Source organism: Phalacrocorax aristotelis, chromosome 3, assembly GCF_949628215.1.
Source record: "Phalacrocorax aristotelis chromosome 3, bGulAri2.1, whole genome shotgun sequence".
NCBI classification, from domain to species: domain Eukaryota; kingdom Metazoa; phylum Chordata; class Aves; order Suliformes; family Phalacrocoracidae; genus Phalacrocorax; species Phalacrocorax aristotelis.
Window position 1 is genome coordinate 86,754,024 of NC_134278.1, and position 25,937 is coordinate 86,779,960.

The window sequence follows — 25,937 nt, forward strand, 5'->3', positions numbered from 1 at the left end:
CTCCATAATATGTGTGAACTTCCATTGTTCAAACACCTGTCTGAAAATGAGATTTGGTAGCTGAAGTTGGCAGCTGTTTCCATTGCTGGAATGAGTGAGTTTCATGGTTTGATCAAAATTTTCTTCCATTTTCTGTATTAATTTTAGCCACACTACAATTTGACTACAAGTAGCAAAATCTGAAATGGTTCAACAAAATCTGCACAGCCCTATCATGCCAAATTTTCAGATGGTGCTAACCCTCCTTTCTCCGTCGCTGAGAAGTGGTCCAGCAGTTCAGGGCTGTGCGTATGGGTCTGGAAACCTTACCTGCTCCCAGAGACTTCCCTGAACAGTTTCAGGGCCTGGATTGGTGCTGCTTATGAATTATGAGCTCCATGGATTTGAAGCTGTTTTGTTAATTAAACTGAGTTTTCAGGCTTCTGTAACTGTTTTGCTCCATGTTTCAGTGAGAAACATTCCACTTAGCAAGGACTTTTTCACCTTGTCTAGATAACTTGCTCTCAAGACTACTAAAAAAACCTAAATACCACTCTGATGGGGTTTAATTTATATATACCTCTGCCTTCCATTTCAGTGTAGACTATTCCAAACATGTTCTCTTTCCAGATTATTTTTTCACATGGACCAGCAAGCCTTTTTAACAGGTACAGCAATATTTATATTGCTGTACTTCCCTGTGCTCTTTAAAATGTACATCCAAAAGCAAGATGCTGACATATCTTGACTGGTTGCAGAGTTAAAAAAAATTACTTTGAGCAAGGCCACCATATTGAAGTAACTTGTTTTTTCTTATAGAATCCCATCACTAGTCCAAGAATACCTCTAAACCCATCAGATTGAGGATTCCTGGTGCAGAAAGCTGGTTACATGCCCAGACGGCTGGGTTGTTTTTAGCTAGTGTGTTGTTTTTAGGAATATAATTTTCATGCATTAAGCACCTGTGCTGCAGCCCTGGTTGTCTGTACTCAAACACACTCTAGAGAACTCCTTTCATCTGTTGATTGCCTGTTTATTCAGCTTTACTTGTGTTTATTTTCATCATTTTTATTTCTTGTCTTTTTTTTCCATCTGGTATTGTTTTAGAGGGAGAAGCAGTTGCATGTGGAGACCCATATTCTCATTGAGATGACAAAAGAGCAATAGGAATTGCTAAATGACCCAGTAACATTGGTTGCTTCAAATTTGCAAAAGAAGAGCAAGGTAATTTTGAGAGACTGATCAATAAGCTACAAATTGTGAACTTACTGATGTTTCCTGGTATCTGGCTGTATGTTTCTGTAGTCTCTCTAACCTGTATTCAGAGAAAAAATGCTAAACAAACATGATCATAATTCATCTCACTACTCTGTTGAAAGTCATACAGACACTCTCACATCACCTTGAAAAACAGTTTGGATGTTGTTCTTTACTGTTTGTAAATGGTGCAAATACTTACACATCCAAATATCAGATGGATTATGAAAAGTACACATTACAATGTTTGTAGTTCCCTGTTTTTAAAAGGAATTTTATCTTTTTCCCTACCTTGCTACTTGTGTGATTATTTTTGAATGAAGAAGGTATTTTCAGTTAGGCAAGCTCATGGTCTAAGGTGAGTGAAAAATGTTTTCTTTAATAAAGAAAAAAAGCTCTGGCTTACCTGTCCTTTTGTTTGCCTTGTTCTGCAGGAATTAATTGAATTTTTTTTCACGGGTAAATGTTTTCAAGCTAGGTGTGGTAATGCAAGATCTTAATATTCCTGGACTCCTTTGTGTGGCTTAAAAACATGTGTGCCATAAAAGTGTGGTGAAGAAACATTATGTGGTTGCAGTAAGTATCATTCGTCAGTAGTTGAAGGTGTTACTGAAAAACTGTCCGAGCAAGTGGTTCACACACAGCACCAGTCTCTTCCCTGATAAAGTCTGTGCAATCTCTCAGCAGAGCCATCCCTGTGCAGAATTGCTGTTGGGTAATACTCGATATGGGGCAGGAAACGTGGGGGTTTATTTTGTTTGCTTTTTAAACAGAATTTGGGCTCTCAGTAACCTTCATAGTCTACCCAGAGTCGTGTCCACTAGTAATTCAGGTGAAATGTTTGGTTTGGGGCAGAACTAAGAGGTTTGAGTGCACCCAGATCTATTCATAGCTAAGAAATTGGCTTAAAAAGCAGGACTAATAGGCTATGCAGCCAGCTAAAGGGATGCAAATAAATCCTGAGTGACTGAAACTTTTTACTGTTTGGCCTTAGAGGGCAAAGCTGAATTATAGCAGGGAAATGCCTGTATTGCCAAGCCTTTCTCATGACTGGCTGAGAGGACAAAGTAACGAGACAGCAATGAAGATGGCTCTAGTTGCTTGCTCAGTGATTTTTCTCCTTTTTAGCTTTTAGATTCATACTCCCTTTTAAGGATTTCCTCCTTTCTCCCTTCTCCTCTGCCATTCCATCTTTTTTAGTCCATCGAGAGACATACAGAGTCCCATAGCCATGACCCTGCCTGAGAAAAGTCTGGCAGGTGAATGCAGCCCAGTGCAATTCTTATGTGATAATAATTTCAGATTTCAGTTTTCAGGTGCTTGGTTTATTAGAAACAGAGCAATTACTGCAGAAAGCTGACTGATTAAATGGCAAAAACTTCTGTTCAAAACCTAATTTTCTATCAAGCAGGTTCTGATGGAGGAGATTTTCAGTGATTCCCAAAACAGCATGATAATTAAGAAAAAACCCTTGTGGTTCTCAAGCATCCAGATTTGTGAATGGGCTATAAATGTGCCTATCCCTCTAGTCCAATAATCTTGCTACTCATTACTTGATGTCAAGTAATACTGCAGCAAAACTAGATGGCTCAGATGTTGGTTCAGTGTACTTTTGAAGTGGCAAGCCAAAATGTCACAGACTAGTGATGAACAGATACCTCCAAGTTATTAAACTTGTATATCTTGCTTGCTTTTCATTGTATTCTGTCAAAATTGCGGTTTCTGTCTTGAAAATTTTCTTGATGACTGATACATCTGACTCTCTGGTTTCTTCAATATGAGCATGTTTCATTTATTTGCCTGCAGATAGCTGATAGGTGAAGATTGGTATCTTGCTTCCATTCTTATTTTTGAGTCTGGTTTTTCATTTTTGATCAATATCTGATGCGCAAGCTTCCTCTGGCAATGCAGAAGAAAACAGCTCCAAGCTGTGTGATTCCACATCCCACACTGTGGGGCTGGGGAGAGAACAGAGCCGTAGGTCTGCTCTTTCTGTGCCAAGGCACTCTGGGCTGGCTACGTCTCTGCACAGCATGTTCAATGCACACAGCCACGTCAGGCCTGCAGGAAGACTGGGAAAATGCCTCACTCTACCTTCAAATCTTCACCAGAATATCAGTAGGTTTCTTTACCTTTGTACCTGCTATTTGCCTGTGCTTTTTAAGATTATTTCTTTGTGGGTTTTTTTTCTGCTCCTCCTTCAAAAAGAAGTGCAAGCTTTCTGTGCTTGTCTGGCATACAGCATATTTTCAGGAGCATGACACAAACAAGAAGCATGGTTTTGAAATATTGTACTGCAAGTAAATTCAGGAAACCACCTCTGCAAGTGTTCTTCCATTGTTCTTAATAAAAGATCAGTCCTGACTGGAGAGCTTTGATCTGAAGAGGGACAGAGTGCATTCAGCTATTTCTATCGCGTCTAGAGAGAATCAGTCCATCTATAAACATTTCTTGTGGTATTCCCACAGTCATACTTTTGGCCTTAGACAAAACCAAAAGATCAGGACTGTAAAATCTGAGAACCAAAAGATACCTCTCTTGTTTTTCTGTTGTACAACTTGTAGCAATCTGCTGCTGAAGAATTTGTGAAGTTGAAGCTTAGATGGCATAGTCCTCAAAAGAGCGAAAACCTCTGTGGTTTCTTTTAAATTTGGCAAGAGCATCTGTGTATTCAGCGTTTCTGAAAATCAATCTGAACCTAAATAATAAGTAGGTAGGAAGTTGAATAAACTCACACAGGTGCATTTGAAAAGAGACATACAGGTGTGCAGGTTGGAGGGGGTAAAGAATTGGGAGGAAGTTATATTTAAGTCAGCCTTCACCTTCATCTGCCTTATTTGACTCAGTTTTCATCCTCCACAGCTTTTAGAGTGTTTTCTCTTCCCCACAGCAGCTGTTTTACAGTAGATGCCTGGTGGTACCTAGGCATCAAGGCCACATCAGGATTCAGGCCTCCTAGTGCAGGGCCTCCCATGAAGATGGCTAATATTGGTATTATAGGTCATAAATCTCTTGCTCTCAAAAATGTTTACAAGTAGTATAATTTTACCTAATATTCAAGGATGCTTAAAGAATATCTTCCCTGCAGTATTTTCTTGGTCTAGAAACTACCTTTCTGCCTATATCTGTCATGTCACTTGTGTCCACAGCTGTGCGTAGCCGGTTGGAAGTACAGCTGAAATGCATGTGAATCTCTGCAATGTAAACTGTATGTATGTTTGTGGGTGCTAACATTGTAATGAATTGGACTTTCAAGTGCTATAATGGCAAGGGAAGGCAGTGTACACTGAACAATCCCCCCCACTTCTCCTTTTCCAAGTTCACACAATCTGTAAATGAAGCAAATCTTTTGCTATGTTTTACATATTTTGGTCTTCTAGTCTGTTATTCTCATTAAAGAAATACTGTAATGATAGGTTCTTCCTCTTCTATTTTAGCTGTATGAATAGCATCATATTCTTGTTTTTCTAGGCAAACTGTCATACATGTCACTCTGCAAGAAGATGCAGGAGGTAGGATTTTTGTAAACTGATGTTGAAACTTGAGCTGCTGATTTCCAGTGAGAGCTGCCTGTTTATTCTAAAGCTGTTCACTGAGGATTGTTGGCCCTCTTGAGTACTGAAAATGTATTGAAAATGTGTGACTCTGAATGAAAGACAAAGTATGCAATATATCAAAAAAGGATATTGGTTTGGGTTTTATTTTCTTTTTAATACTTGTAAATACAGTGATATTGTCTTACTCAGTAATACTTGTAATCTAGAGTTGCTTCCTGTCATTGGCAGCAGCCATTACTGAATATTTCAGAATAAGATGCAGTTTCCCTCTCTTTGTTTCATCCCCATCCTCCAAAATGGGTGTCTGCAGCATACAATGTGCTGCCTGTTGGGCCCCATTCATGCCCGTAGCAGAGGATTTGTTAAAGCCCCAAAGAATGGGATTTAATAACTTTCCCAGATTTTTTTTTTTTGCTAGACTCATCTATGATCACAAATTGTCATGCAGACAGATGTTCAAGTCTTCTTTTAATTTCAGCTCACAGCTTCACCAGTTCTGCATGACAACATCTGCAGAATGTCTCTAAGTACAGTATCATTCCTTTTTGTGTCTTGCCAGAAACAGGAAGGATTTTTCCCTGCTCACTTTTTACCTTAGAACTGTGAAGAATCTTGTCTTTCATCAGTCCCTCTTCGTCTTTTACAGAGATCTCTTTGGATGAGTTAGGTTCCCAAGGGACTTTCTCAGCTCTTAGCAGAAGAGGTGGGCATAGCAAATCCTTTTCCAAATTCTGGAGTTAACAGCTAGTAACCGAACCCAGGGCTGAATAAAAATTCCTTCCCTCTCAGTTAATTAGGGTTCTTTGGGAAATTAATCTTATGTCAGAAAGCTAATGGTTCATGAAGACCTGACTATAGAGGAGTCAGCTGGAAAAAAGAGAATAGAAAGACTGGAATTTATAATTTTTAGGCAGGAAAAAAATACAAAGGGAAACAACTACCATTTGCTTTAGCTGTGCAGTGTGAATGAAGTGATAAAGCTCTTTCTGGCATCATAAACACAAACCCCAGTTTTCCTTCATAAAATTCTTTACAAATCTTAAGCAGTGAAAATCAGGTAGGCAGCATTGTTTCTCACCAGTTTCAAGCACCAGACTTTTGCTTTTATTCTTAAATAGGATGAGCTTAAAGACAAATATGATCTGGGGCTAAATTAGAGCCTTCCATGTATAAAAAAAGCAACACTGCAAGTTGCTGATTAAAAGAAGGAAAAATCAATCTTTTTAATAAAGGCTTCTGCCTGTTCACAGGAGGAAAGGGGTCAAACTTGACTCAAGTGATGTGAATCCTCCCTGTGCACAGAGCAGTGCTGTGGTCCTGCTGAGTAAGGGACTTGACATGAGAGGATAGTTCTTAACTTCAATCTACAGAGAAGGCGGAGGCTTGGCTTGTGGATGTTCATGTTGGATCCTGTCTGTCAAAGCTTAAAAGCCCATTGGGATGTTTTGCTGTGGCTAAGAAGAGGCTGGTCTAGCACAGCACTGCTGTGTCTGTGCCCATAAACATGCATGGTACTACTCTTGCAGTTGCTTCCCTGTGCTCTCAGCTGGAAGCTGAGCAATTAGCTCAAGAAGCCTTGTCAGCGTTTCTTTTTGGAAATTGGTGCTTTTAGTGTTAAATAGACAAGGTAAGTCTGGCTGTCAGTTCCCAAGACTGTATATGTAATAGGAAGGCAGCAGATAGTTGCAGTTTAATAAAGCCCCTTGATGCTTTCACTTGCTGGATAATAACTTTAATTGACAGATAATATTTTCAGTGGCATAAACAGGTGTTTCTATTATTTATGTTCCAGAGAAAGGTTATTCTTGATAGTAGAATCTTTAACCTTAGATCTTAAGTAACTTTTTTAAAATCACAATTTGAGACAAATCGAATGCTTTAGGGGCTTTTGCTGGCTACAGAATTATGTAAATTAAACCACTCTAAATATACCTATTTGAAGAGTTCTTAACTTTGCTATTTCTATTTTTAGAATGGTGATGAGGTCCAAGGCAGGAACTTGCCTTGTAAAAAAAAAAAAACAAAAAAACAAAAAACAAAACACCAAGACAAAAAAAACTCAAAACCTTCAGGCACCCCAGTTACGTTGCTGTCCAGCTCTTCAGAGATACCTGGGATCTCTGCAATGAGAGATGTTCCTATATGCTCTTGCACTTACAGCAGCTGTTCACAGACACTTACATCCAATGCCCATTGCCCTGGGGCCTGGCTGAGGATATGTCCTCAGCAGGCTCTTGGGGCACAGCTGTAGTGATGTTATTTATGATGCTGCCACTGCTTCTGGCCCTACCTGTTGCCCTGGACCATGGGACTTGGTTGTTTAAGAGCAGGTTTGTGAGATGACAGTGGTGCCTATCTCCTGGCTTTCAGCAAATATGGAATGTTAATTTGTAGGAGTACATATTGTAGCGGACTTGCTCTGTGGTTTAGTAAATCTAGCGTAACTAGTGCGTTCTCTGAAAGATTTAATTTAGCTGAGTTTTCCAGCTGTCTTAAAAATACAGTGCAGTAGGCATCAGCTGTGAGCTCTTGGAGCAGGGCAGAGCTTAATGCCATGTGTGACATTTGGAAGAGTATCTAGGGGGATACGCTATTCCTGCTAATTGCATTTCAACAGCACTTTACCATTTGCCAGGCTTTTTATTTTTCTGGAATTTTGAATTCTCAAAGGAATTAGAAAGGGAAGGGTTTATACTTCCCCAGAATGACTGCTTACATCTTATTCCCATGCGAATTAAAGCCCCTCCACAACTTTTCACAGCACAAATGTGCAGCAGGTAGAAAAAAAAGCAGGGAGCCTGACTCAATGCTGGGCTATACCCAGTGCTATTCCTCCATCAGCTGCCTCCCTTTCTACTCCATACCCCAAATTCCTCCAGCCTCTTCCTTCTTGGCTGCCTTTTGTCCACCTCCTCCAGGTTTTCTGACAGAGTGGCCAGTATTTGGACAGCTCCTGGGCAGCTCATCAGCAATCAGACACAGCCTCTCCTGTGGGCTGGTGGATGAAAAATTTATAGCTAGTTATGTTGTGTGTAAAGCAGAATATCACAGATCCTGTCTTGTGAGCTATAGCCTACTGCATATTATAGCATGAGAAGGCTGGATTGTGTGTCATCAGGGAGACAGCAAAGTAGCAAGGCTTATTATATTCTTACTTTCACGTTCAGTTAACAATTTAAATACCCACAAGGAATAATTTTTCCCTGTTTACAAGAGTCTTTTTGAATGATAATGTCATTGAAAATTCTATTTTGCCTTTGCTTTAAATGCTGGAAGCTTTCCCAAAAAATGATGCAAGAAGAAAACAGCTGTTTTCTGCAAAACAAAGATGGGTGCAGAGAAGTTATAAACTCTGCCATAATTCTTCTGTGCTGTACAAGAAAGGCTTTAGGATCTGTCATTTACTCAAAGTGATAGATGTACAGCACCTAGCAGAATGATACTTGGTTTTTTAATACTTGTTTTTTTGATGCTGTTCCAATTTAAATGTTAGTAATGGAAATAATTCAATGCAAATATATTCCAGTTCATATAAAGAGATGTACTCAGCAGTTCACCCGTGGGTTTTTAACTGTTGTCATCAATGGAAATTTTATTAATGAAAGTAAGGGCAATAGGATTTGGTCCCAAAATGTTGAGCTTTGCAATGCCTTAGCACCCCGGTATGTGATTACTGGCAGGCTATGGTGCTGTGTGAGATTGGGGTATAATGAGCTTCAGCTAACTTCTCCTTAAGTTTCTTCTTTCTTCCCAGAGCAGAGTGGAATTGCATTACCATGATGATATGTGCACTCCCACTGGAAATCAGCCATGTGGAAAGATAAAAAAGATGGTTTTCTCTGCATTAGCTGTCTCGAGTGCTCAACTCATGTAATTGTAAAGTGCATGGACATGTAGGGAGTTATGCTGTGACATGGGACCTGTGATTGCCTACTGTGCAGATAGATGCATCCCCCAAATGATGTGGTTTGGCACAAATTTACTGTCAGTTGGGAGCTCTGCTCAAGCCCAAGTAGTATTGCCTCTGCTTGAGCTTTCCCCTGCCATGTGGACATGTTTGATGGAGAAGCAAGAAGGGATTTTCTAGGAGTGGTGACAGGCCTGTAGCAACCCTAAGGGATTATATCTGTGTGCACTTTTCTTATCACTTAATAGCAACCACAAAATTAAGGATCCTTTCTTACTTGTGGATGATTGCTTTTACCCCAGGTACATCCTGGTAGGTTGTTGGGAAAAAGTAGAAATAATACAATCCGGGTACAAAATGGGTACCGTCAACCAAAACAACTAGTAAATTTTGTCTTTCTTGATTGACTCATCATTGCCTATGAATGTCAAGAATGTGTTGACTTTAACTGTAACAAGTCACAGTGGGGGCTCATGGGTAGAAAGAGCACACTGAGGTACAGGTGGCAGTGTCCAGGGCAGGTGGGATGTCCAGGGCAAGGAGTGGATGATTTTGTGACTGACAGAGTCTTCTGTCTCCCTCTCTGAGGAAAAGTTTGGGAGTGCCAATTAACTGTGATGTGCCAAGAGGTGGGATCAGTGATACCTTGCAGATCTTGAATTTGGCATAAAATCATGGTGGTACCTCAGGCAAGGCAGTGTTTTAAGCTCTGACATGGGAGTCCATAGCTGGAGTTTGTCTCCCAAGCTAGAAAATTTCTCCTGCTTCTGCTCTTCAACTACTCTGAAGAAAAAGCTGTGTTCAATTATGCTCAGCCCCATCTACACCCAGGGAGAGTAGCTAAAGTATTTGTGACTTTTGGGATAGTCTCACCCAAGGAAGGAGTTTCTCTCTCATCTAGCTCTCTCCCTTCCTTTGTTTTTCCTTTCCACTGTGTGTTGCTCAGTCCTCTGGTTTTTTGTTCAGAGATATTTGTTCAGACAAGCTGATCCTAATGGTCTCTTCAGGCCTTTACCACCAGCAGGATGGCTATAGCAGGAAGCAGATACATGTTTTCTCAGTACACTATCTCAGAATTGAGTAGCAAAATAATCTCTATCACTCTGAGATACTCTGGATAACAGTCCTGTCACATTTTACCACATAGGGATGTCCTGTAGCATCATCTAACCAACATTTGGTTGAACTTCAATCAGTACTGTGAACATAAGGGCAATTTGTATGTCTCCAGATTAATTCAGTTCTATTAAAAATTATTTGCTTTTCTCAGTCTCATAATTTTCCTCACCCTTGTTTAGGGTGGCACAATAGAGGCACCCAGAGAAATTCAGCCCTCGTTCCATGTTATCCACAATATGTGATCAATCAAATGGCTGAAAGGGGTCAAGGGCTTGAGCCATTTAGAGATGGGGCTTGCTGCCCTTGTTGAACATGGCTGCCCCAGTGGTGCTCTAACACCTAAGAGCACCAGAGCAGCTCTGGTGTGGATATGGGATTGGCATTCATTTTGGTGGGCTTTAGCTCGAGCTCCATCTGTGCCAGGGATGAGTCATTCCTAAACCCTGGGGCAAATGATTCCTGCCCTAAAACAAGCAATGTAATTGCCCTTTTCACAGAACTGCTGATAACAAACACTGTGGTTTAGCTCTCCTGTACTCAGATCTGAAGTGTAAGTCTCCTAGACCCTGATAATAGGATGGGCGTTTGTGGACTGGGCAGGAGGGGAACCACACATCCTACAAGCAGGGTCCCCAGAAGGCAGTTGTCAGACTGTGGGTGAGGGCAGGAGGCTTGGACAAGTCCAGCTACAGATGCTGTAACTAGAGAATTAGCAGCTGCTGGCATCCAGCTAAGCCCCTGCAAGGGACAGGGAGAGGCATCACGGCAACACCAGCTCTAATGAAGCACTAGCAGCTGCAGCGGTTGCTGCCCACCTGAATTAGGGGGGATTTCTTTCCTCAGAAAGCCAGCAGTGTAGGAACTCTCCTGTTTGAGTGATGTCTTATTTTACACTCTGACTGTATGTGCTTGAACACAGTTATATGGAGACTCAGACTTCTACCTGAGCTGCTTTTGTAGAAGTGCAAATAATAATATTGCAGAGTTGTTGCATCACTGAAAGTGGCCCAAGTCCAAAGCAAGAGTTGGTTGTGTGCTTCAGGCGGTAGGGTTATGTGCTGGTACCAGATGGAGACTTTAAATTTTCATCAGCAGGTTTATAAACACAAAGAATATCCTATTATCAGCCCCCAGGTCTTTTACTAATAAGCTGCAAATGCTGAACTTCAATTAGCATGGAGTGGAGGTGCAGATGAAATGCTATACATTCTTACTGATGATTATCCATCATGTCAGAATGAAATCAAGACATGAATAATGACCTGTTTCAGTTTTTGGGGCTTTGTTTGTTTTTTGGGGTCCCCCCTCCCCCAACACATGCTTGGTCGCATAAATGAGTGAAAATTGCTAAAATAGTTTAGGCCAGATTCCCTGGTGATGAAACTCAATTTCAGCTGAATGGAGTATGAATTTTGAGCCCTGCTCATCTTTGCATTGACTTCTGTAAGTGCTGGGTCAAGCCAACACAAGGGTGTGTGACAGCTGTGTTGTTAAGTTTCTGTGGGAAGATAAAGAGTTTACAAAACTACATTTTTGCTGTTGCTGAGAGCTGGCCAGAGAGGCCTAAGCTTTGCCACAATGGTGCTGTGTGTTATCAGGGAATCCTGGCTTTCTTGAGAGGTGTAGGTGCATGGAGAGGGAAAGGGTTTGATTAGTTTAATGCTGTCTTTGCCTTTAGCAGCACATTTGTTGGTCTACGTGGCCTACTCATGTGCTGTACGCATGCCCTAGCTGAGAAGCTCTTTCTGGACTCTGCAGGCATCCAGGTACTGGGTTTGTGCCTGATGATTTGTAAATCATTCAGGAAATTTGTGCATTACAACAGCAGTATCAGCTCTTAAGAGGGTGTTGAGGAAGGATCTCTACCTTGACTGATACCTTTTAGGGAGGAAATAGATTGAGTATATTTGCAAAGATGAGTCTTGGCACATAGTTTGAGAAGGCATTGGAAAATTGTCAGGAAGGCAGAGGAAAGGTGCAACTTAGTGGGATATATATTGGTCCTGGGAATTCTGCATCTAACTTTTCATGTCTTGCCTTAAGAATGCTTGGTGGAAAACTAATCCTCTAAGAGGATAGGGCCTACTGCTGAAAAATAGAGGTACATAAATTTGAATCAGTAACTGAAAGAAAACTGTTCTCCTAGTAATATAGTTGAGTACTCTCTGACTAATCAAACCCCAAAATATACCCCTGAAATACTTACTGGTCACTTTTTCAGTGGATTGTGATTCTGAATAGAATAGAGTAGAATAGAATAGAATCATTTAAGTTGGAAAAGAACTTTAAGATCATCGAGTCCAACTGTTAACCTAACACTGCCAAGTGCACCACTAAACCGTGCCCATAAGTGCCACATCTACACATCTTCACATACCTCCAGCGATGGTGACTCAACAACTTCCCTGGGAAGCCTGTTCCAGTGCTTGATAACCCTTTCAGTGAAGAAATTTTTCCTAATATCCAATCAGAGATCATGGGAGAAAGGCAGAACAGCATTGCAGAGGTCTCCCCTGACACCATGAAACCAACAGGATTTTGCTCTTCCCGGACCATGTAGGGTCGAGCTGTATAGCTGGAAGCAGCTGCTGCTCTTTTACAAAATATGGCTGTGAGCTGTGTGTAAGTAGCAAGATGGCAGCATGGCACAGGGGTTTGCAAATTTTTGCCACAGGAATCTGAGCGCAAGTGCCACTTGATTGAATTATCAGACATGCATGAGGCTTCAGTTCTAGCTTAACATAGGCACCAAGGCTTGAGAGATTATTGAGGCAAAATGGACCTGTTCTCTTTGATTAACTCTGATATGCTACTCTGATGGTATATATTGATGTTAAAAGAAGGCTGCTAAGCTTTTCTTTGTACTACATTGGAAATGACACATCGAAAGATGAGGAGAAGTTCTATTTAAAATTGCAGAATCAGAGCTGAAGTGAAATTTAAAAGAAAGATCAAAGGTAGAGAGTAGCAGGAGAAAGATAGAGGCAATGTACAGTATGGCTGCACAGACATCTTAATTTCATTGTAATGAATCTCTGACCACTCAGGCAGGGAAGGGTAGCCCTTTGTGTATGGGTAGGGAAGGAACAGCCTTCTGCCACTGCACTGAGATTTCCTTTGAACATGGTCTCTTACTGAAATGAAGGACTGCGCTCTGCATCATATTTCACAGAATTAGAAAAGGCCAAGCTATTTTCTGACTCCCTTCATCCTGCTTACATAACTTGTAGATGACGGCTGTGCAACCTCTGGCTGAGCCCTGGAAAATTTTCTTGCTGGTGACTCAGGTATTTGGCAAACAGGCTAACGTGGCGGGTGTGGAGGTAAGACTGCAGTTAAAGGCACTCTCTGGGTATCGGAGCCCAATTCAAGGGCCCTTTATGGAGGGTCCTCATACTAGAAGCTGTGTGTGGCCTGCTGATCATCCTGGTTGTGTCATTGCCAAGAGTCTCTGTGCTGATACTGTATTAATTATGTGCAAGTACAAAGCATCCCCCTTGGTTGCATTGGGGCAGACGAGAACCATAGACCTGACTGTTATTGAGAGATATGGGTCAGCAAGGAAGGAGGAGAAGAGCTAGGCAAGAATGAGTCCTTGCCCTTTACATAAATGTTATCTATAAAAATTCCTGTGGGATGTGGGAAGAGTGTTTAGTGCAGCTTGGGCTGCAAAAATGGGACTTCATGGGGAAGTACAAGCTTTTGCAATCCCCATTCCCAAACTCTATGCAGTCACCGTAACAGTGTTGGTTTCGAGGCTCTAGGTCTGGCTGAAAGCTGAAGACCAGGACTGCACATTGTGCTGTAGGAGTAAAATTGGGAACTATGAAAAGGGAAGAATTAGACCCAGGGACAAAGGAAGAAAAAGGAAACAGGCAGAACTGCTTCAGCTGCAAACTAGACTTTCCTGTGGGTCAGCTGTTGTCTCCAGCAGCAGCAGATCCCAATTTTCACCTCTTTGTAAGTGTGACTGAGAGGAGCTAGGAGGTGCGTACTACCAAGTAGGTTCAATCACTGCATTAGGGTGAAGCTGGGACAACTATGAGATCCCCAAATACAGCCCATCTTGTATGAATGAATGCAGTAAGCCCCTCTGACAGTCCAGCCAAATTTAAAGCAGTACTTACCTTACTCCTGCACAGAGCCTGTTTGCCAGACTGCAGTGAGGGGGACAAGAAAAGATTTTTCCACAGGGATGACCTAATGACTAATGAGTTTCATTGATCTTGTGCTTGCAGGAGAGAACAATCTACCTTCTGCAGTTCCTGTGAGCTTTTCTGCTGGAGGCTCGGAGAAAGCAAACGTGAGGTGTTATCCAAAAGTAGGGCTGTGTGGGCGTACTGAACCTAACAATGCTGCTCTCTCATGGATGTATGAACATGATAGTGCAGAAGATACAGGTGTCAGGAAATCTCTTGATGGCTTCTACAAAATATATTGCAAAAAACGGCCAGACAGAATGGATCCCACCTACGAGGCTGCATCACGATGTCTGTCGCAGAAGATTTCAGGGCTAGCAAACCGTGATGGAACAAAATATGCATTGCGTTGCCTGCAAATGGCCCAGGTGGTTTTGAACAGAGATGGGTGTAAGATCTTTCCAAACCACCCCACTACTGCTTGTTTTTCAAAGCCAGCTGAGGGAGAAGTTGTCTTGGAAGACAGAAAGAGAACACCCGGACTCTCAGATGACGTCCTTCAATTCCTCTGGAAACAAACACGGACAGAACATAGCCCTCATGTGCCACATGAGAAGTGAGCAAGATGCTGCTTTGTTTCTGTCATTGGAGGTTGGCTTTCACTCTGAAAAGAGGTGACTTTCTTGGAAAGGCACTGTTCCTCTTAGCACCACCTTCAGCACCACATATTCCATGGAGTGGTTCATCTGGAGCAGGCCTTGCCACCCTGGCCTCTGCAGGGCAGCACCTCATAAGAAGCATCTGTGGTCCCCATGTAACTGCTTGGAATGTGTTGACTAATCGGGATGGGTGATGGGTGATACAGTGTCTGTTGCTGGGACAGCAAACGTGATGATTTTTACATACCAGACTTTTAAACTGACCTATATCCATACCCAGCTGAACAGTGGCCCAACCCAAATTCAGCCCCTGTGTAGGCAGGGATGTCCAAGTGCTGCTGAGTATAAGAGACTGCTTGTATGAGCTTGGCACACTATGCCCCAGACCTAGGGAGGGAATTTGAGATTTTGTTCTGTACCTGACTGATACTGTAACACCTATGCCTCCACAGGGGTGCCTGATAGCTGTGTGTGCTTACCTACAGACATATGATCCCACAGATCATGATTGCAATGCGGGTAAGCTTTTTTGATAGAAAAAGTGTGTGTGTGCATGACAGAGAGGAAATACAGCATCTGAGCAGGTTTTTTTTTAGCAGGAGGGATAAAAAAGAAGGAAAAACTTTATCACCTTAGTGATGTTTCTAACACTTCAAATGCACCAGCTGAGCAGGCTGGGGATTTTTTCCTATCTATATGAGCTAGTTTAAGAGCAACCTGAAATAGATTCATGAGTAAGGGCTGTGCAGAGGTGTCCATAGGGAAGCTGCAGAGTTGGTGCCAGCTGCCCTGGTAGCTGCCTGCTGTAAGATGCAGAGTATCTGGGAAAAGAAGAACTCACATCTCAGCATGCCCAAGATGCTTGATTGCTTCTGTAGGGGTGATGCTGCTTTCTCCAGCTCCCTCCCTACCCATTAGCCCCTGCTGATTTCTGCTACCATGAGCCTAGAGTTTGCGTGAGAGGAAGACAATGCTTGTTGCTTGAGTACACTCTGTTATCTTTGTTGGTGCTGCTCAAGACCTTGTGATTATTTTCCTGGTGTGTTGATGGATGGAGGTTGTTGCTCTCCAATAAGGATCATCTGGTGTTAGTTGGCAAGATCACCACTGGCTGCAGTGGGAACGGGCCCAATGTACTGGTTGTCCAGTTTAGTAGTGGTGACTTACCGCTTGCCCTATAAGAACATAAGATAAGCACCCACCTTAAGAGGTGACCTGAAGGACTAATTCCCAGCAGCTGGTTTTGGTCAGTGCCAGCTGGGGAATTTAAAGCACTCTGTCTGTGATGCATCACTATGAATTTGGCAGGCTTAGTTCTCCTTTGCTTTTGTGCTCGCAGAAAATGGGAGTAAATCCCAAGGAAAACAGTTGCATGAAGGATGCAGGACTGGCCTCCCTCTGTCAAACCCTTCATGGGAAGGGTGCTGCTGTTGCACAAGGTTGCAGTTCAGGCCCCTCTGCTCAGCATGTGGGAGCCCTTTGAAGTGGTCAACCAGGAGCAAGCAGAGCTTCCGATCCCTCTCTGGACAGGTTGTCAGTCATGAAAGCTATGCTTTACTGACTGCAGTTATTCTTGTAAATGTTCTGTTCATGGCAGAAGTATCAGACTATAAAAGAGACACTTGGGCGGGAGAAGATAGTTACATGCTAGCCCTTACCCTGATTTCCAGGCCCACCCTTTGATGGGATTTTTGCTATGTTTCACACCTTGCTTGGGGTGCTTGCAAGTCAAAGAAACCTGGAAAAATTCTGAGCTTTGTCTTCTCCAAACTTTTATTGTTAGATTTTCATTAAAATTTACAATAGACCTAATTATTTTTGGCAGATTTTAATATTTTATGTGCTTACAGGAGCAGAGCAGAGCTCCGCTGCATAAATTAGGCTCCAAAATCCCATTGATTTTTAGTAACAAAACAAGCTAAATGTTTAGGGGAGTCTGACAGTCTTGTCAAATATCTGGTATTAGGAGCCAAATCATGATAGAGTTTAGAATACCTGATCATTCCTACTGTGAAATGAACAGCTCCATTTCTGGAGAAACACTCAATTTTAGGAAGTGTTTCACTGGAATCTTACAGTTCAGTCACTTTTATTAAGTTAAACAAGACTGCAGCACAGAGAATAATACTCATCACTCCTTTTCCCACTCACTGCTAATTAATTTTTTACAAACCTGGCTGGAACCTGCTGTATGTATTTTCAAGTCTGCTGAAAGCCAAACCATTTGTATTGCTCACTTCCATAATAAACATCTCTCCTTGATTTCTTCAAGACATGGGGAGATGAATGCATCCCTTCCCTTTGCCAGGTGTTCCAAGCAAGACTCACCAATTGCTTTGAACAGGCTGTACTTGAAAGAAGCACACTCCTCTTTGGCATTTTATGATGCTATACAGAAGAAATAGTAATAACAAATATTACATCTGGTGAGCAATAGCACAGGGCACTTAACTTACGTCTGTTTAAATTTCTTAAGCTGATTTCCAGTTATAACTAAGATGTGTTGCTTCAAATTAACTGTTAGATTTTTTTTTCCTCCTATTTTTGTGGGTTCTTTGCTTTTTTTGTGTTGCTTTTGTGACTTTTTCAGCCTAATAGAGGAGAATCTACCTGTGTTCTGGATCCACTAAACTGCTCTTTCACAGACTAATTCACCCCCTTCTTGTTTTGGAGTGTTCAGAAAGGTGGAAGCAGCTTTCAAGGAGCAATCAGCTTAAAATGTGGAGGGCAGCCAGGATCCTCTGTCAAACCAGTCCTCAGCATTCCAGAGTGGGACAGCTGTGTAGCAATGCCAACGCACCTCCCACCACTGCAAGCACAACCATGCGTGCCTTGTCTGCTGCTACCAGTTGTAGAGGCACAAACTTGGTCAGAGCTGCTGCCCACTGCAAACAACAGTGTTCAGCTAGTGATGGGAGGAGAGAGGAGGACAGACCCCTGGAGGAGTGAGAGCACAGGGAGGAGGAAGAGGGATTTGGCAGGGGAAACTGCCCCAGGAGCACAGGTGGGTGATTAGGTGCCTCAAACTGAGCTTTTGGGCAACTGCTGTCCTGGATGTTGCCCCCCACCCCAGCCGCTCATCTGGAGACAGGGTAAGGAGGCAGCCCTTCCCTGGGGAAGCAGGGCTGTCCCAACAAGGCAGAGTGCTCCCACACTCCTTCCCCTGCTAGTTTAAATGCAACTTGACAGTGCTTCTGTCCTGTTTTTCTCCCCACCATCACCCCTCCACCGAGGTCCAGTTCCTTTCTGTCTTTCATGGTAGTGCTAATGAGATCCCTGGAGGAGTTTTAGCTTTAAAATGAAACAGATCTCTCTGAGCATGAATAGCCTGATGTCAGTCAGCAACAAAGCAATGAACCACACACAACCACTTAAGATCTGGAGGCCTCCTGTCTCCTGGGTCAGTGGCTTCTTTGCTGCTTTACTCCCTCTGCCAGGAAGGTGTGCCTTTGTGCATGGTTCCCACACACCGGTTTGTCCACTGAAGGTTTGGTTTGCTGTGATGATGTTGCTTGCTGACTGGGGAAGCCATTCATTCTCCTGTGTGGACATGTTCAAGGAAGCACAGAGAGCAAGAGGAAGGAATGTACAGAAGGTGACAGCATATGGGTGAAGAAGAAAGAAGAAAGGACAGTTGGGATCTCAAAGGTCAACAATGAGGTTCCCAGCTAATGCGGTTACTCCAGTACAGCCACATGGCTTGCACCAGTTGTAGCATTTGTACTTCAGAATTTCAGTTTGGAGATAGCTTTTACTCTGCCAGCCCAGCTGCTGAGACCTCTCATCTGTTCCCTTCCTGTGCTGGCCAGATCACAGCATGGGTGTTTGTCTCACGCACATCAGATTCCCTGCTGCAGTTTTACATGGGGCTGCTATTCCTGCCTTGCTGCCCTGGCAGATCAGCACAGCAGTCACGATCCACTGTTGGGTTGAACAGTTTGGCAGAGGTTAAACCCCCTTGCTTTCCAACCGACCTCAGATAATTCTGGGAGGTTGGGGGTAGCTGGGTTTAACTTCTGATTGACTCCAATGTGTTATCGTGACTAGGTCCTTTTTACATTCTCGGAAACAGAATTAAGACTCAAAATGGAGTCAAGTGCCAAGTCACTTTATTTGGCCAGAATAGATGCAGGAGAGAAAAGCAAAGAAAGAGAGAAAGAAAAGGGTGGAAAAGGGAATGAGAGGGAGGGAGAGAGTGGGACTGTTGCGATAGTTATCACCACGGGTCGGCGGCAGTCTGTCCGGTCTGGGCATTTGTGGCATCTTTGAAGCCAGTGGAGGGGGAGATGTTCCAGAACACACCCCTGTCATCTCTGCTGTTTTCCCCTTTTATAACGTTGCTCTCTTGCATAGTCAGTAACTGTTCTGCATACCCCTGCCTTCCACTCCGTGGTGGGGTGAATGCCCAGTACTGTCACTAGAAGGTGCTTGAAAGTTCTAGAGGGTCCGAGCCCCCCCCATATGTTGCCAGTCAGCCTTGGGCCCAGGCATATGTGTGGAGGACGAGTACTCTGAGATAACAGGGCGCACATTCCTGCCGAGTCGACCTTGGTGATTAAACTCTTCCACCCAGCTCCATAGTGATCAGGCTTTAGTAGTGAAACTTGTCTGCCAACAATGTTGAGACAAGTTTCTAGTCCCTGACAGCAGCTGCTGCACTCTGCAAGTGTTCCCAGCAAAGGCAGTGGAAAGGTGGCTGCTGACTTTATCCAGAGGAAGAAGAGGCACTGCTGGCCTAGCTGGCTGCAAATTATGGCCAACATCTTTGGACTTGGTGCAGTCTCTCTTTGCAAATAGATTTATACTGGGACTGTCTGGGTTGAGGGTGCTGTCCCTGAGTCATAGTGAAAATGATACATCTGGCTTCTTGGTGGTTCTGCTTGATGTGTTGCTTGCTTGCTTTTATGGCAGGGGTGTTGTGCCTGTGCTGGAGGGCACACAAAATATTGGAGCAGACCCTCAGCTGCTCCCCCAGCTACTCAAGTTAATGGTGCTAGGGGGAAAAAAGGTGTTGAGATGAGGATCCAGCATCACTTCCGTTGTAGTAAATATATCTGCAGGTGTTGGTCTGTCAGAATCCAGGGAAAAGCATCCTGCAGGCAAAAATTATGGAGAAGGGTAATACAAACTGCTTTAGCAATAGATAGAGCTGGAAAAAATGAACATGCTCTTGAGTGTGCTATTAATAATTACAGTAATAGTACTAGCTTCTCCCTGCCAGCCTGCATTGCTTAACCACCATGCATCTGTCACAGCTACGAGGCATTAGTACTGACAGATGTAGGGAGCTATTGCTAAGGTTGTACAGGGAGCAAGGCATGTCTTCAGTGTGAATCAGATGTTGTCAGTTACAATTTTTCACCAGCATTTATGCTGTTCCACACAGTTAAATATGAGTTGCTGTGCAAAACCTTTTAACTGCCATTTTAAGGGAAATAACCTCTCAGAAAGAGAGAGCTGGAGAAGTCAGAGGAGTGCATCTGAATCCCTTCAGTTGCTGTATTAGGCTTGGTGATGAATTGGTTTGTGCTTTGGGTTAGGTCTAAAACCACCTGGCCTCCTAGTCAGATACTTAATAAAAAAGAAAAAAAGCCAAACCCATACAATTTCCACAAAGAAATCTCGGAGCGAAATATGAGGTTCCTGTTCTTTAGGAGAGTCCTGCTGCTACTGATGTTTGAGCAGGTGCTGGGTTTTGAAGGAAGAGAAAATAAATTCTAATGGACTCTAGTCTGACCCTAGATCAGCCCCAGAGCCAGACATGGCCTTCTCCACTCATAACAAACATGAGGTGTCCGTCTGGAGTTCCTCTTTGGGGCTGTGAGGAGAAAGGGTGCACACAGGGTGCTTCTTCTGGGGCCGGGCAAAACCTGAGCTGCTGTCTTTTTATCTGCTTTTTGAATGAAATTTAGAAAACATTCAAGGGAATAGCTGTTCATTTGTTGTTAAGGGTTTTAAATGATGGCAAAATGAAGCAATCTTAGTTTGAAAGGTGCGTGTCCACACAGGAATTTAATCTGGGGTCCCACTGTGGGAGGATCGTGCTGCTTTTCTACACACCAGGAGCCAGAGGCACCTCTTGAGAGGTCATGCTTCTGCTTCAGCTCCTCCAGGCTTTTGGAGCTGCACAGCCACTGCCTTTAACATCCCAGTTTTCTTCTTAGAAATTTCTGATGCAGTAAGAAAAGGTATGAGAGTACTAATTACTATTTAGCCCTTTAGGAAATGTGATGCAAGCAGTGACAAAACAGAATAGGTGGCTGCTGAAAGAGCATGAATATAAGATACCGGCAGACGAGAACATGAAACTGTTCGATTTTAAAGAGCCATGTAGGCAGCGCAGAATGGATGCAGCTGAAAAATTTGGATTATGATTCATATCTACAAATCCTGGCTGGCATCTTGCAGAGGACATGGTAAGCTCTGTGCTACCGAAACATGCACTTTGAAAAGTTTGCAGCCCTCATGATCAGGAGTGCCTGTAGTTCTTCTGTGCACTGCTCACTTCCAGGTACAATATTCAGCTCATGTCAATAAGCCTGTCAAAATAGATGTGTGTCTCATGCTGAGACAGAAAGGGAAAGACGGAGTCCCTTGGAATAAACATCTCTGAAGCAGATGATAAATTTGATGCGGGTTTTGTCTAGAGGAGAGGGGGTTTTTTCTTAACTGTATTTCGTTCTTTGGAGTATGAGTCTGATTCCTGTGTCCATGCTGATTTGCACGGTAGGTGACTGAGAGGCTAAATTTTGAGGAAGGGTGAATTACCTACAGGAGAAAGGACAGGGGATGACTCTCAGTTCAGCACTTGTTTAGGTGGGTGATAGTCTGGCATCCTGGTTGGTGGATGGAAACAGTTGGCCGAAGTTATTCTCTTTGCATGGTTGGAAATTCTACTGCAAAGCACTTTTAGGTTTGCCGCCTTCATAGACAGGGTCCCCACAGTTGTTGCAAAATGAAGGAGAGGAAATCTGTGGCCTTTGTTAATAAAACCAGAAATTATGTGCTTGGGGCACCTTCTTAGAAAACAAATGAAAGTTCATGAAGCTTGAAATTCCATCTTGGGATGGGAGAGAATCTATATTTAGGATATAGAAGTTCATCTAGGAAGTTCAGATAGTTGTTGCTGTTACATATAGAAAGTCCTTGCACTGTGGTTATTTTTCACCTCTTCTGGAGTCAAAGACATGAACCAACCCATGCTCTTACTCGAAAGGACCAGTGCTTTTGAAGTGACTTAACTGTCTCTCTGTCCTATCCCTACATATAGAAAAGGATGAACACTCCCATGCAAATGTTCCTGCCCTTAGGCATGTCTGTCCCAATGTTCATGTCCCAGCTTTGCTGCTGCCATGACCCCTGATAACACTGATGAGTTTACACTATCTGGGTATCTGTTGCTATGTGAAATATCTGCATTTTCCTGTCATGTTGCTATTGCCTGAATTTCAAGTATTTCAAGAATTTTCAACCCTGTTGCTTTTTGAGGGTTTTCTTTGCCTTCCATGACTGGAAGAAGCCACAGAAGCAGTCAGAGGCTCATTAGTTTTGGTCTAACTCTGCTTAGCAGCCGTTGGAAGGACTGAAGTAGTGGCCTGGATGTATGGCCATCCATGGGTGGATAGATGATGGCTCTTTCCAGGTAAAGAACATTATTTTTTCTGGCTGTTTCAATACCAAGAGTGGCATGAGGCCCTCATGGAAATGTCCCACGTTCTGTACATTTCTCCCCAGCCTGTGCAATAACCTCAGAGAAACTGTGTTTCCTTTTGAAGGGCTGAAGTGCTTTCCTCTCTGCCTGGCTTGCACTTGACTTGGCTTTGATGCTTGCATGGTTTCAGCACTTGCTGAAGCACAAATCATCATCTTCTCAGAAGCCCTTTGCTGTTGGTTTCTCTCCATTCACTTTGTTTGCTTCTGTGACCCACCCCATCATTTTATTTTTTCTCCACTACATTATTTAAGGCAGGAAATAAACTGTTTCCCTGGAGGCAAGGAACCAGGCAATGCTGGACCACTTTGTACCTGAACATGTTCCACCATTGTGAGCTCAATAGACAGCTGGGCTGCTTTGGTTCAGCTTTCAAAAGCAGACTTAGCTGTAACCACTGAACATTTAGCCACTGGGCAAAAAAATGCACCTGAAGTTATAGTCTCCTTGAAACTCTCCTCACAGTGGTTGCATGTGCTGTGTGCATGCTCTGGGTGGGATGGTTTGCAAGTGGCACCTTTGTGCAGTAGGAAACATACCTCCGAGTTGTTGTTTTTCTCTTGCTCCAGGCTAAGCATGACTTGCCGCTCAGTGGGGCTGGCTGTTTGATCCCAGGGCAGAGCTGCCCAGCAGGATGATCCCAGGTGCTCTCGCTGCCCTCCTGCCCTCTCCAACAGCTGTAGGAGGGAATTTTCACAACCTTCCCTAAATCATGCTGCTGCGGCTCTGGCAGAGCCAGGACTCTGATTCCTGTTACGAAGGTTACACATGTGCAAGTCACATTTGTTTCCTCCCTCATTGCAATGAATGGAATTAATTTAATGGAATTAAATCTGGCAAAGCATGACAAAGGTAACAAGAAGGGCTTCTTTAAATACATCAGCAGTAAAGGAAGACTGGGGATACAGTGGGCCCACTGCTGAACAAGGAAGGAGCCCTGGCGACGCAGGATGCAGAGAAGGCAGAGTTACTGAATGCCACCTTTGCTTCAGTCTTTACTGCTAAGGCTGGCTCTCAGGCATCACAGCCCCCAGAGGTAAGAGAGAAAATCTGAAAGAAGGGAGACTTACCATCAGTTGAGAAGGATTGGGTCAGAGATCACCTATGCAAACTCGATCCTCGCAAATCCATGGGCCGCAATGAGATGCACCCACGAGTGCTGAGGGAGCTGGCGGATGTTCTTGCTGAGCCACTCTCCATCATCTTTGAAAGGTTGCGGAGTACAGGAGAGGTGTCCGAGGACTGGAGGAAAGCAAATGTGGCTCCAATCTTCAAAAAGGGCAAGAAGGAGAACACAAAAAAATATAGGCCAGTCAGCCTCACCTCCATCCCTGGAAAGGTGATGGAGCAGTTCATCCTGGAGGTCATCTCCAGGCTTGTAGAGGACAAGAAGGTTATCAGAAATAGTCAACATGGATTCACCAAGGGAAGATCGTGCTTGACCAACCTGACAGCCTTCTATGATGGTGTGACTGTCTGGGTCAATGAAGGGAGATCAGTGGATGTTGTCTATCTTGACTTCAGTGAGGCATTCGACACTGCCTCCCACAGCATCCTCACAGGTAAGCTGAGGGAGTGTTGGTTGGATGAGTGGACAGTGAGGTGGATAGAGAACTGGCTCAACAACACAACTCAGAGGGTCATGATCAATGGGGCTCAGTCTGGATGGAGGACTGTCACTAGTGGTGTTCCCCAGGGGTCTGTGCTGGGTCCAGTCCTGTTCAACATATTCATCAATGACCGGGATGATGGGATAGAGTATAACCTCAGCAAGTTTGCTGATGACACCAAGCTGGGAGGAGTGGCTGGATACACCAGAAGGCTGTGCTGCCATCCAATGAGACCTGGACAGGCTGGAGAGCTGGGCTGAGGGGAACCTGATGAAATTCAGCAAGAGCAAGTGCAAGGTCCTGCACCTGAGGAGGAACAACCCCATGCACCAGTACAAGCCAGGGGCTGAACTACTGGAAAGTGGCTCTATTGAGAAGGACCCGGGAGTGCTCGTGGACAGCAAGCTGACCATGAGCCAGCACTGTGCCCTTGTGGCCAAGAAGGCCAATAGTATCTTGGGCTGCATTAAAAGGAGCCTGGCCAGCAGATCGAGAGAGGTTATCCTCCCTCTCTACTCTGCCCTAGTGAGACCACATTTGTAGCACTGTGTCCAGTTTTGGGCCCCCCAGTTTAAGGAGGACAGGGAACTGCTCGAGCAAGTTCAGTGGAGAGCTACCCAGATGATCAGGGGACTGGAGCATCTTCCTTATGAGGAAAGGCTGAGAGACCTGATTTGTTCAGCCTGGAGAAGACTGAGGAGGGATCTCATCAATACCTACAAATATCTAAAGGGTGAGTGTCAGGATGGTGGGACTGGACTCTTCAATAGTGCCCAATGACAGGACAAGGGGCAATGGGCACAGGTTGGAACACAGGAAGTTCCACCTCAGTATGAGAAAAGACTTTTTTACTGTGAGGGTAACAGAACAGTAGAACAGGCTGCCCAGGGAGGTTGTGGATTCTCCTTCCCTGGAGACATTCAAATCCCACCTGGATGCGGTCCTGTGCCCCCTGCTTTAGGTGTACCTGCTCAAGCAGGGGGGTTGGACAAGATGATCTCCAGAAGTCCCTTCCAACCCCTACCATTCTGTGATTCTGTGACCCTGCCAGAAGCAGCAAAGGTGTCCCGTCCACAGCCCATGTTCCCTCCGCCCACTTCCCCTCCGTCTCCCAGCATAAGCCGCTATAGCAGCATGCCCTATGTCATCCCAGGGCTATTCCCAGAAAGCTGTGCCTAAGCTTTGGGCTTCCCACAAGCCCACTGTCACCTCTGTTTGTCCCCTTGTGCCCTCTGGTAGTATATAGACGCTGCTTTTGCAAAGGCATTTGGTGCAGAAGAAATCCAAGGTCTTGTTTTTCCTTCCGGTTGTTCAGGAAAGTGTCCTGGCTCACAGCAGAGGAGCAGCACTCCAAGCCTGGGTTAGGACAACACCTAAACCCCACAAGACTCTTCAGGACTTGGGGTATACAATATCCCACAAGATCTTCAAGTGAAAAGTGTAAGCAAAGTAAAAGATGGGGAATAACAACAGCCCCATAGGGTATGACAAGCAACGCCAAAACTGATGCCAGGTAGGAGGAACACAGGACTTGTCAGCCAGTGCCAAAGGGTTTCCCTGCAGCGCAGCCCAGACCGAAAGCCCACCCGAGGTCCATTAGAGATGTGTGCACTTTGGCTTGGGTATTTTCCAGCTGACCTGTACCAGCGTCTACCAGTGTCTCAGAGGGATGATGCACTGCTGCAGGCCCCCTGCCCATGTGCACCAGCTGCCTGGGTTGCCTTGGGGCTTATCTTTGGACTAAGTCTGTAAGGCAGTGAGCACTGCTTCTCTGTCCCCAGAACAAACCTTATATAAATGCCTGATTCAAACTATTTTGTCATCCTTGACAAATCCTCCTGCTATTAAGTCATTCCCCACTTTCCTTGGCTTGGAGCTCCTCCAGGGTGTTTGGTATTGATGGACTCGCTGATGCCTACTCTGACAGAATTTTTATTTTCCCTCCCACACAACTGCTAGTGGGAGGCACTGATTCATGCCAATGACCTGCCTGATCCTG

The 25,937-nt window shown here is 44.0% G+C and overlaps 2 protein-coding genes across 4 annotated transcripts in view; both read left to right on the plus strand.

Moving 5' to 3' along the window:
* Window positions 1-25,937, plus strand: part of CHGB (chromogranin B) — a 79,555-nt gene that overhangs the window by 31,264 nt on the left and 22,354 nt on the right. The window lies entirely within an intron of this gene.
* SHLD1 (shieldin complex subunit 1) lies at window positions 10,680-16,890 on the plus strand. Its single transcript, XM_075088322.1, has 2 exons — window positions 10,680-13,206; window positions 14,061-16,890. The coding sequence occupies exons 1-2, from the start codon at window positions 13,050-13,052 to the stop codon at window positions 14,576-14,578; spliced, it is 675 nt and encodes a 224-aa protein (XP_074944423.1). The 5' UTR covers window positions 10,680-13,049; the 3' UTR covers window positions 14,579-16,890.